Source organism: Drosophila busckii, chromosome X (genome assembly GCF_011750605.1).
Source record: "Drosophila busckii strain San Diego stock center, stock number 13000-0081.31 chromosome X, ASM1175060v1, whole genome shotgun sequence".
NCBI classification, from domain to species: Eukaryota; Metazoa; Arthropoda; class Insecta; order Diptera; family Drosophilidae; genus Drosophila; species Drosophila busckii.
In genome coordinates this window covers 10,834,053-10,846,210 of record NC_046608.1, presented here as the reverse complement: position 1 = coordinate 10,846,210, position 12,158 = coordinate 10,834,053, and the positions used below count along the sequence as shown (strand labels likewise).

Sequence of the window (12,158 nt, the reverse complement as noted above, 5' to 3'; positions counted from 1 at the left end):
TGGTTTGTTTTTTTTTTTTAGCTCGGTTATAATATGATTATAGATATTATTATGTAAATATATTTGCTTATATATCTGTTATTACATTTAAATAATATCTGAAAAAGAATTTAGTAAACACAAGAGAAAAAAAGAAAGAGAATACAAGTAAACAGAGAGCATTTATATATAAGTAAGTATAAATTGAATAAACATAAAAGGTATCCCGCAATAGTTTAAAAGAAAGTTAAGAGCGCATGTATATTATATGTGTGTGCGTGTATAAGAAATATGTATACGAATATATATACCATATAAAAAGAAGAAGAGTGAGCAAAAAGAACTGAATGAGTGAGCTATTAAGCGAATGAGATATGAGTTGGTTAATTTGGTTAATTAGATGAGACAACAAATTTACAACAAAGTTAAGTTCAAAGCATGCCAAAAACAAAGAAAAAAAACTACATAAAATTTAAATAATATGCTACAATCGACACACTAATTGTCAGACTACCAGGTGTTGGACTATATATTGATATGGATTCCAGTGAGTTGAGCCTTTATTTACATGAGTGGGGGGTTCTGTTCCGGGTCCAGTATACCAAAGGTACGTTGTGGCTTTGAATGAACACAAGTGTTGCGGGAGTAGTTGTGAATTGTATCAAAGATTATGGAATATATATAAAGCAGCATAGCCGAAACGGGTTTCGGATTTGCTTCAATCCGAAATCAGTTGTAGCCACACCCCTGGCATATACAAATCTATGAATCTTGATTATACTAAACACCGCTTACGGCCTGGCTTAAGTGCTAAATGCAGGGTATGTAAGCAACATTATCCTAGGATCGAGGAACCACAGCAGTGGGGATATAAAACGAACAAAAAAATAGAAACAATGTCAACTGTTTGTCGCCTACGTTTTGTTTAAGACAGGCAGGCAGGCAGGCTGGAAGGCTGGCTGGCTGGCTGGCTGGCAGGTGTTGCAAGCAGTTTTGGCTTTGATTGTTGTTCGGCGGTTCGATTGCAATTCTGTTAACTGGCAGAGAGAGTGTCTGTGTGTGTGTGTGTGTGGAAGGATTGCGTTCACACATAGTAGAGTGTGGTGCCCGGTATGCGTGACTGCAGCAGTGCTGTGGTTGCTGTGGATAGCGCTAGTGATGCCGTCGACGGCGCATGCATGGCAATGGGAAGACTGGCGCGACGTTGATACGAGCTGCCACCTCGAGCTGTAGCTGTAGCTGTAGTTGTTGCTGCTGATGTTGTGCCTAAGTTGTTTGAGTTGTTGTTATATTTACTCAGCTGTTGCTGTTGCGGCTTGGCGGCAAAGGAAGACGCCCGGCGTGCCGCCTGGTGTGCTGAACTGGGAGCTACTGCATCATTTTGCAAAAAGCAAGCGTATTGCGGTTTACACAGCACCGAAGGTCGACGACGTGCCTGTGCCTGGAATGATGGCTGTGGCTGGGATTGTGATTGCAGTTCCAGCTTGAGATTTCGACTGGGTTTTGGCAGTGGCTTTGTCTGCTGCGGCTGTTGAGTAGCCGCTGCCGCTGGCGTTGACACTTTGCGCTGGCTGCATCCTCCAGGCTGAGATTGAAGCTCTTGCAGTTGCAGCTGCTGTGTTGCTGCTGCTGTTGTCGTTATTGATGCTGCTGTTGTTGGTTGTTGCTGTTGCTGTTGCAATATAATACCCCTCCCTAAACTTGGGTAATCTGCAAAAATGCATGATGCTTAAATTCAAAAGCCTTTGACTGCCATCTGCACTGAGCTTTGGGATTGTGAGTGAGTGGACAGCAGGCAGGTAGTGCAGTTGGTGAACAGTTGGTTGTTCGGAGGGTTTGAAGTTAGCATAGTTGGGGCAGAGGCAGGGGCAGAGAGAGAGAGAGAGAGAGAGAGAGAGAGAGAGAGATAGAGAGAACGAGAGCGCTGGGCTGCTTGAGAGTACCTGATGTGCTGCTTTAGCTTGCGCAAGCTGCTCAGTGTCTGCGCAATGCGTGGCGACAATTGGCGCCAGCTCTGCTGCAGCAATGGCCAACAGCGTCGGCGGCAGCAGCAGCAGCTGTGAGTAGCTCTAGTCATAAACGAAACTGAGGCTGAGGCTGAGGCAGAGACTGTGGCTGAGGCTGAGGCAGGGAGAGTAACAGCAGCAGCAGCAGCAGCAGCAACAGGCTGCTTCACTATGTTCTCTGTAAATTGCAGAAATCTTTTTTGTAAGCAAAGATGACAACTCTGTTTACGCTCGTTGTAATGATTTGAAAGTCTGTATTGGTATTGGTGAGTAAGTGTGTGTGTTAAAAATTGATCTACGGCTTTCTTGTTTTCCTGCTCTTGTAAATTATATTAACAGTTATATGTGTATGTAGTATGTGTGTGATGACAAGGAATAACTCAAGAGCACAGCACTACGGCAAAGAAGACACTTAACAAAGACAGATTAAGAGTAAGAGAGCTAAGAACCAACATAGAGTGTTGCAGACATATGCATGTGTGTGAGTGTAAGTGTGTGTGTGTGGTTGTGCGTGTGTGTACGTGTAAGTTTGTGAGTGAGAGTGATAGATAGGCAGACTAACTTGGCAGACAGGTTGAAGTAAAGAGAGATCACTAACAGAGAAAGAAACAGAATGAGAGAGAGAGAGAGAGAGAGAGACATTCTCTTTTTGGTTTCATGCATTCCCCCCAGGCGCATCATGCGAATGCCACAAATTAATACATACATACATTCATACACTTGTACACATGCATGTTGTTGTTTAGGGATATTTTTGTTAGGGTTGTCACTCTTACCTAATGGTAAATTCCCCAGCATGGCGCTTGTCGCTGAAGCTTTATTCGTCGATGTCGACGTCGACGCCGCTGTCGTGCCAGAGGACGACGACGCTGTCGCTGTTGGAAGCTCAATTATCTCATCGGAGGTTACATGATGATGTTGCTGCTGCTGCTGTAAATGTTGCTTTTGTTGTTGCATCAACTGCTCCTCGTAGAGCAACTGATGATGCTTGTTCACATTGCCGTACGGATCAGCGTACGGTGGATCGTCAACTATCTGCGATGCCTCGGAGGGATATTCAAATGTCGATGTTAATGTATCGTTGAACTGCACGCGGAACTGTAAGGACAACAATAACAATAAGAATATTAAATAATTATTCAATTATCATGCCCAATGTATTTGTGTGGTGTGATATCTATAACATTGATTAAATGTACCCAGAGCACACAAACATATAAATATGTAGCCAATATAAGCTCCACATAAGCTCGCCATAAAAATAATGCATTTTGATGAATAGCGCGTGTATAAATATGTACATACATATATACTTAAGATAACATATGAGGAAATACAATTTTAAAAAATCAAGAATATTCTATCGCATTGAATGTCTTTTTCGAATCTACATATGTACTATGCCCAACTAGTTGTATACCCTGCATATCACAATTGAAACTTAACAGCATGTTAAGCAGCTTGACTGAGCTTAACGGCAGTATAGAAATAGAAACTTAAGTGTACGAAAATGATACCATAACCATATCGATGAAAGAATAAAAAAACCAAAAGTCAAATGAGCAGCGTCAAAGCAATTTGCCTGCTTATTTTCTAAGTTTTGCCGCTACTGCCCTCAATTGAGCCACAGAACCCAACAAAAACAAGTTTGCAAACATTTTGACCCCAAGAGAAAAAAGCAACAAATTAAATTAATATGGACTGTGCTAAGCATACATTTCAGCCGTAATTAAATATATGTATGTATATACATAGATATATGCACACAAAAGTGGAGAAAACATGGCATACCCGAACTGCTACAGTGGTTCGGCTTACGTGGTATGGGAAACATGTTCTTTCCGTATTAGATAGTTAGTATGTGCATATGTATGTATGTGTGTGTGTGTGTGTGTGTACATCAACATACATATGAGCACATGTGTCGTTTGGAATGTTACCTTTTTGGTAATGATTGCATTAAGTAAATGTATGTACTTACATTTCTATGTATATACATAAACATAGGTAGGTAGGTAGGTAGGGAGGTAGGTATCTAGGTGTTCGTATTTTGGTATCACAAATTGATAACAGCGCTTTTATTACAATGCCAGAAAATCTTTGATTATGAAAGTCACCGACAATCATATTTCTAAGCAATCTAATTGCTCGACCACAACAAACTTATACTAAATATAATATATGTATATATGTATCTACAATTAATCTTATCGAATCCTTTTCAAACAAATATGAGAAAGCAAAAAAAAAAAGACCAAAACAAAACTACCATAAGAACCCCCCATGCTATCAGTATACAATTTATTTATGTACGCCGCATTCATAGCATGAATTAGTCAGAGGGTCTCAACTGGAAATGGACTACTGAAAACATGAAATGAACGGCACTCAATATGAAATTTAGTTAGTCATGGGCTGTTTTGACGAAAATAGAGTGTACTATGTATGCATCTACATACATATGTGCATATGTATGTACATAAATAAAAGTTGAATATCGACATTCGTTTCCGCACTTAAATAAGGCTATGTGCTTACTCACCGATGAATCTTTGGATTTTTGTCGTATGCTGGACTTGCCATCGATCACAATATTTGCATTTTCGAATTCCACATCGCATGGAGACGGCGGGCACATGGAATAGTCATCATAATCCATATCCGTGGACGTTTCCACGGTAAGATCGCCCAATAATACGAAACCCGGTTCATTTGGCTGTAAAATACAAAGAACATAAACAATAAATTTCAAGCTAAGATAAATTATGTGTATTTTGTATTGTATTTTCTGATAAACTGTGCTTAAGCTCAGCTAAATGCTGGTCCAGAGCATGGCAGACAGAAAGAGAGAGTGTGTGTGTGTGTGTGTGTGTGTGCGGGGGGGATTTATATGAAAGCGAGCGTCTCGTAAATTACAGTTGGCCCATTTCTTGCTTATGACGGCGACAATGCGGCCAGACCCCAAAGCCAAAAAGAACGGCATATAACAGACAGCAGATAACAAAGTTCAGGGCACAGATAAAAAAAAAAAAATATACGAGAAAACAAGAACAAAAAAATAAAATAACAACAACTACAAAAGACAACCCGAATTGAACGTTGAAAAAAAAAAAATTGACAAAATTGAGTTCAGTGCCGAAGCGGACCAAAGCGCAGCAGTACCAACTAAAAAAATATGTTTTCATTTACATACATTCATACATATGCATGCACGTGTATAAATGCATGTATGTACATACATGGCATAAAAAGAATAAAGTCACAAACGGGTTTCCTTTCAGCAAGCACGCCAGCGAGAGAGAATAAATCATATTGAGAGAGCGTTTAAAATAGAGGTGAAAAGACGAAGCGCGACCAAGAGCAAAGCAACGCTTTTTTTAATATGGCTGCGCTGGAAACAGCTGTGCGCGCCCATTCCAAACAATTTCCCCACTCGCTCACCCCTCCCCACACCGCTTAGACTCTCCGCTGACCAAGCGTGCGGTAAACCTTATTCACCAAACGGCGAATTCTCCACAGCAGCAAAAGTAAAGCTCCAATGCGCTGGCTGAAGCTGCTCTTCAGTTGTTGTTGTTTTTTTTTTTTATAATATGTACATACATATGTATGTATGTACATACATTCTATGTATCTTTGTCAGCCTTTGCATAAGCGTAAATGTTGTACATAGGCAGCAGGAAGCTAAGTGGAGAACAAAAAACAAAGAAATATAGAATGTATGAAACGGGTTTTAGCTTTAAGGTCTCTCTCACTTACAGTGCAATGCAAAAGCACATAAAAAATTAAAGAACATTGTATGTACATATGTATGTACATAAATTTAAAGCAACACCCGGCTCGGCCTTGCCAATGTAAATAAATTAAGCATTAATGCAAATAAATATGAAATAAACAAAACCATAAATATGAATTTGTTGATAAATTTGATGACCAAGCCACAGCTTAATGTTTAAAAAGCATGCCAAACAAAACAAATTTTTTGCATTCTTTTCGTTGGCATTTTACGCTATTGTTATTGTTGTTGCTGCTGCTGAGTAAACTTTCCAAAACCGTCATGGAGATCTATCTAATGTACTCTTTTCTGCTTATTGCTTAAGGTCGTCGCATTGCTCTCACACTCTCTCGATCACAACTCTGCGCGCGCGCGCTCTCTCTCTCTCTCTCTCTTACTCTCAGTCGCACAGTCTCTTTTTGCAAAAAAAAAAAATGCTTTTGTCTCGACAATTTTGTTTATATTGGAGCGTAAAGCAACAAATTGCAATTGTTGATGAAAGGGGTGTGCGCTGGGAGTGTGTGGAACCTTGTCAAGATTATCAAGCAATACATGTACACGAGTATATAATACAGCATGAATAATACACGCACACACACATGTGTACAGATGTATGTACACATAAAGGGGACAGGAAGCTTGATAAACAAACAGCTGTCTCAAGAAATCTATAGTTGACTCAAGGCAAGCCAATTGTGTGTGTGTGTGTGTGAGTGAGAAAGGGGTTGGGGGTCTGGGTCTGGGGATTACTTGACTTACCTTGGGCAACTCCCGTTTACGTCTGTAGATCACAACATCGCTTTCAATATAGTCTGGCACCTCCTTGGTGCTCTTGGAGAAATTAAATACCATCGAGGTGTTATGATCCCCACTGCTGCCGACCAAATGGCCACCCGCTGTGACCATGCCGCTGCTGCCTGGATGCTGGCGTCGCTTGCGTAGCGGCCAAATGGGCGATATGCCGCTGCCGCTGGCTAAATCGCTGCCAGATCCAGAAGCTGCAGCATCCGTTTCGCTGGCTCCCTTTGTGTTTATCACGGTGTCAAGACTAGTTAAGCCGGCGGCTGCGGCGGCGGCTGCATCAGCAGCAAGCGCTGTTGATTTTTTCATTTCATTAATCCGATTCTTTTCAATCTCACGTATGGTTAGCGGCTGACAAGAGCCGGAACTAGTCTGGTTGGAGGAGGAGGCGTTGTTGCTGCTGCTGCTGCTCAAGAGCGGTCTTATGACGCCAATTTGTTTCGCTGTTTGTGTTCCGGATTCGTTGCTATCAATGCGTTGTGATAGCTTCTTATAGTTCGAATTGGAATTGTTGCTAAATGATCGCTGGGCAAGGGCGGCGGCGCCTCCTGCTGCTGCTGCTGCTGTCGTTGCCGATGCCTCGCTGCTGAATGAGCTCGTTTGCTTATCGCCTGCCGCGCCCATATTATCGCCAATGCAAACAACGTCGCTGTTGCTGTTGCTGTCGCTGTCGCCGTCGCTGTCGTTGTTGTCGTCGTCGACGTCGGAGTCGTCGACGTTTTCATCATCAATGTTACTGTCGCCTGCGCCGCTAGCGTTGCCATTATCGTTGTTTTTATTATTTTTGCCTGCGTCAGCGTGAGCGTCAACGCCACCGTCGTCTTTGTCGCCGCCGTCGTCGTCGTCGACGTCGTTCTTCTGTTGCTGATCGTTGATAGCTTCGTGCGCTTTCGATCGCTGCTCGGGGTTGCTGCCGCTGACTAAGCGCTGACTATCAGCTGGCCTGGACTCGGCCCGATAGGCCGTAGGCATGGGCGAGGGTATGGGAATGGGCAATATGGGGGGAATGCCATGCATTCGTCCCAGCGATACTGGCGAATCAAATGCACTGCTGGAGTCCAGCTGGCGTGGTATAATATCCGGCACCACAGCGCTGGCACTGCCTGGACGCTGTTTGGGTGTGGAGGCAGCAAAGCCAGCCACTTTGCTTACGCTGCTGCTGCTGCTGCTGCTAATGCCGCCGGTGCTTGTGGGCTGTTGCTCCTTGATTATGGACTTGTAACTGGCCACCTTGCTGGCTACGCCACCGACACCATTGTTGCGTTGAGCAGCACGTGGCCGCCGATTGGCACTCGCCTCAAACATTTTAAGCGTCTGCTTGACCAGATCCGGCGGCGGACGCTCAGTGTCATCAATTATCGAGGTGAGACGCTTGGGCGGAGCCGTGTCTATGCCGCCATGCAGTCGCTCGCGTGCATTGTGTATTTTATCCTCAATGGTGACGCAAGTGGGCGAGCCAATATTGCAAGCTGCAGCACTGGCCGCTGTGGGGCTAGTGACCATGTTGCTGCTGCTGGAGACTGTGGCTGCTTGGTAGCTGGCACGCTGTGTATTCCAGGGTGACTTTTCGCAGAGCAACGCCTCCACGGAACGCGCACGTTTCATAACCTCATTGCCGCGCTTAAAATGACGCGAACGTGCCGTACCGTTGGATCCTTGTTCCGGCTTTGACTGCTGCTGCTGTTGCTGCGACTGTTGCTGCTGCTGACGCTGCTGTTGCTGCACGATGCTGGCGTTCTTATTGTAGCCGGCGATGAGCTGCGGCTTAGCGCTTAATATGGGTGGGGGCACCACTTGGTTACGTGTGTTCACAACGCTGCTTTGCGTGGTAATAAGCTGCTGCTGTTGTTGTTGTTGTTGTTGTTGCTCCTCCTCATCCTCGTCATCATCGTCGTCATTGCGATCGAGCAGCGTGTTCAGGCTGGTGGAGCGCTGTAGACGCTGCTTTTGGCTCTGCTGCTGCGATTCACAGCGTAGCGCTAGACTAAGATAACGGCAGCGCAGCTTGGACACAATGCCTGGACCGTAGCTTAGATCCTCGCTGTGATCGGCGTCCACAAGCTGCGTTTGCATGGCAGCAACATTGGCCTCAACGTCGCTCTCACCACCGTTCTTCAGCGCAAGCTGCTGTTGATGCTGGCGATGATGATGATGGCGATGTTGGCCATTTTGTGTTGTTGTCTTTTTCATTTCTTGCATGGCGACCATTGTCGCTTTTACCGCTACTTTTGTGGGCGAAGCGGTTGTTTGACGTTCCAGTTGCTGTTGCTGCTGTTGTTGTTCTTGTTGATTCTTTATAAATTTATTGCTCTGCAATTTATCAGAGATTTTCGCCTTATTATTAAAGCCGCTGTTGTTAAAATTTAATGGCGAGATCGCCGCTGTTTCAGCACCGCTCTGGCCAAGTTTGCATTTCGTTTGCAATTGATTTGCTGACGACGACGATGTCGTTGCTGTTGCTGTTGTCGCTGTCTCTACTGCTGCTGCGCCGACGTCGCGGTCGCGTTCGCCGTCGTCGCTGTGGCTGTGGCCAACTATAGCTGTTAATGCTCCAGTTGTCGTTGCCGTCGTCGTCGTTGTGCCAGTTTCAACTTCACCACAGCCGCGAGAGCGACTGCGATTGTTCGTCTGGCAGCTATTCAACATGGCAGCGTTAGTCACCTCAGCGTCGATGTTAACGTTCGCGTCACGCTCTCGCTCTCTCTCGCGCTCACGCTCTCTGGTGTCTAAATTTAGAATCTCTTGCTCCTTACTAGTTGATTGACTTCTTGTGTTGAATAAACTTGATCGCTGCTTTGGTATTGGTGCATTGCCAGCAACAGTTGCTGCTGCTGCTGATGCTGCCGTTTCGGTTGAAAAGGCCGCGTTTAAGTCTTTGCCTTGTGTACTTTGGGCTAATGCTGTTTCTGTATTAGTAGTAGTAGTAGTTGTTGCTGTTGCTGGAAGCGTATGATGACCTCCAGCTCTAATAAAACATTTCTCAGACTTTTCCTCTGTTGTTGAAGTCTTAGGCGCTGCTTTTAGTGGTGGTAGTGGTGGTTGTTGTTGGGTTTGGTTTATATTTCGTTTCCCATGCTTCCGTTGTTGTTGACTAGCTATTGTTGCGGTTGCGGCGTTTGCATCAGTCTCACCTGAGTCTGCAAAGAAGTTGGAATCGAAGAGTAACAAAGTAAATACGAATACGCAGCAAAATAATGAAAGGAAGACAGAGAACTATAGCGAACGCCGAGAAGTCAACAGTTGAAAGCAGGTGTCACAACTGAAAATATCTCTGTACTCAAATTCTCGGCAAAACGAAAAAATGACATAAACAAATACACACACACACACACACACAAGTACATGTAGATATACGAACGTTCAAACTTTTTGCAATTAATTTGTGCACTGTTATCAATTGATAAGCATTGATAAGAGTTACAGTCCGTGGCGTCTGGCAGGCAATGTGTCATCGATATCGATAGGCAAGACAATTAGCATATGGCTTCGATGCTCAACTGAGTGAAACAACAAACAGTTTGCCATAATTAAGACTTTTACGCGAAATGTAACAAGAAATTAGTCAAAGCCAGCTGTTTTGCCATTTAATCGATAATAATGATTCGCAGACTAATATGCATACATATGTTTTGCAATGATCTGACTAAGCCTAAACCACACACACAAACAAACGAATGGACATGCACATGCATAGTTAGCTCGAACTCGAAATCAACTCACCTGCCGGTTCTGTTAAAGCCGCAAAGCTACTGTCAGCTGTTAATGCCGACGACGATGACGATGTTGTTGGTGAGCCAGCGGCTGCATTTGTACGTGCCACATTCGTTTTGCGCCGCTGTATCAAATCCTTCTTCCATTGCGGCATGTCTGGCAGAAAGCCAGCGCTCGCTCCCTGCGGTGTTGTTGCCGGCGAAAGGCCTGGCACGCTGCTCTCAGCTCCAGCCACCGATCCAGCATCTGCAGTGATTTGAAGCGAGGGGCGCTTCTTCTGCTCCAGCGAAGACATTTTTGGCTTGAGTTAATGCTGCGAATTGCATTATGCATTAATAAAGCATGGCAAGAGCAAAGGACAAGCAGCTTTATCAATTATGCATATTTATGTGTGTGTAGAAATGTTTAGGGGAACCTATGAAAAGCCACGTCTTGACCCAAACGCGCAACCACCAAGACTGAAATGTAACTGTAAGCTATGGCCTAAACTGCTGACAGTACTACCGCGTACATACATTTAATACATTCATACATATGCATATCATCCCATTTGGCCGCAGACAATAGGGGCCAAGCTGCTACGGACGGGCCCAAACCAAGCATTTTATGAAATACCCAACATGACATTTTTAGCAATATAATTTACATACATATATTGACATTAAACAATTTTGTAATTGCTTAATAATTATAAAAGCGCACATTTAAAAAGGGTTTAAGTTTAAAATTTAATGATTGCAGTGTATACAAAAGTCAACTTTGAAAATCTGTTTTTTTTTTTATTTAAATTGGATTAACTGTTGTTTTCTTTTTCAATAAAAATAAATGAAGGCATGAAAGAAAGAAAGAATATTTTTGTTTTTGTTTTCCATTAACAAAAAAAAAAAAAACAACAACAAATGATGAATATGCTTAAATGCTATATGAAGATATAAAAATGCAAGTGAATAACTTTTCATTTCGTTTTGCGCTTGTTTAACTATTTATGCATATGTATTTGTATGTATGTATGTAAATTTCTAGCTAGCGATCGCTAGATAAATATATTTATATTATATGTATATGAAAATATACAATCACACAAATACATACATACTTATGCACATAGTTCATGCTCATGTACGTAGATAGGAAAGTGTCATATTCAGAGCTGAGCTTAAATTATTGTTTTCAAGATTCTCTGGCTTTTTGTTTTTTTATTTTTCGTTTTATTTCAATATGTGTGTGTGTGTGTGTTTGAAATTGTATCTCTGTATGAGCACTTTTGCATTTGTTTTTGGTGTGTCTGTGCGTATGTGTGTCGCCTCAGGGGTGTTGGGGAGAAAGGGCTGTAAATTGCAGACGAAGCATAAAATAAACAAGCGGCGACGCTGCTGCATATTATCGATTTTTACATGCTGCTGCAAGAATATTCAACCCACACATTCACAGATACACAAACAATAAAAAACGGGCAGCTTTGCAGAGAACACCCAAGTCTCTAACGCATATTGGGTTTGGAATGCAAAAGCCACAAAAAAAAAAGAGTTTCACTAATGTAAATTGTTGTCTAGCGGCATATTTGTTTTTTTCGGTCAATGGGTAGCAGGTGGATTAGCAATGGCCTGGCTTTCAAAACCGGGCTCGGGGCTTGGCCTCAGTCAGTGTTTATTTACACAGGCAAGCATAAACATAAACAGTTTGAATGTGTGTTTCTTACGTTTTGCGTACAATGAAAGTGCAGCCGTTCACTTCTCCTGTTGTTCACATATGCTTTACAACTTTGTATGCATGAATTTAATTAACAATAAGTTTTTTAAATCAATAAACATACGCGCACTCTTATTCCTTTACACTTCAATTAAGTCGCCTTTTTTTCATTAATACATACTGGACTATCGATAAGCAAA

General features: G+C 42.9%; 1 protein-coding gene across 2 annotated transcripts; it reads right to left on the bottom strand.

Moving 5' to 3' along the window:
- Positions 1–63: 63 nt before the first annotated feature.
- LOC108605203 (serine-rich adhesin for platelets) lies at positions 64–12,071 on the bottom strand. Of its 2 annotated transcripts, none has more exons than XM_017994805.1 (6): positions 11,969–12,069; positions 10,279–10,582; positions 6,517–9,695; positions 4,528–4,701; positions 2,762–3,083; positions 64–98 (listed from the first exon to the last, which is right to left on the bottom strand). In XM_017994805.1, the coding sequence occupies exons 2-6, from the start codon at positions 10,562–10,564 to the stop codon at positions 88–90; spliced, it is 3,972 nt and encodes a 1,323-aa protein (XP_017850294.1). In that variant the 5' UTR covers positions 10,565–10,582; positions 11,969–12,069; the 3' UTR covers positions 64–87. The 2 variants fall into 2 exon arrangements, with proteins under 2 accessions (XP_017850294.1, XP_017850292.1); XM_017994803.1 differs by lacking the exon at positions 64–98 and adding an exon at positions 239–1,689 and having other exon boundaries at positions 11,969–12,071.
- Positions 12,072–12,158: the final 87 nt, after the last annotated feature.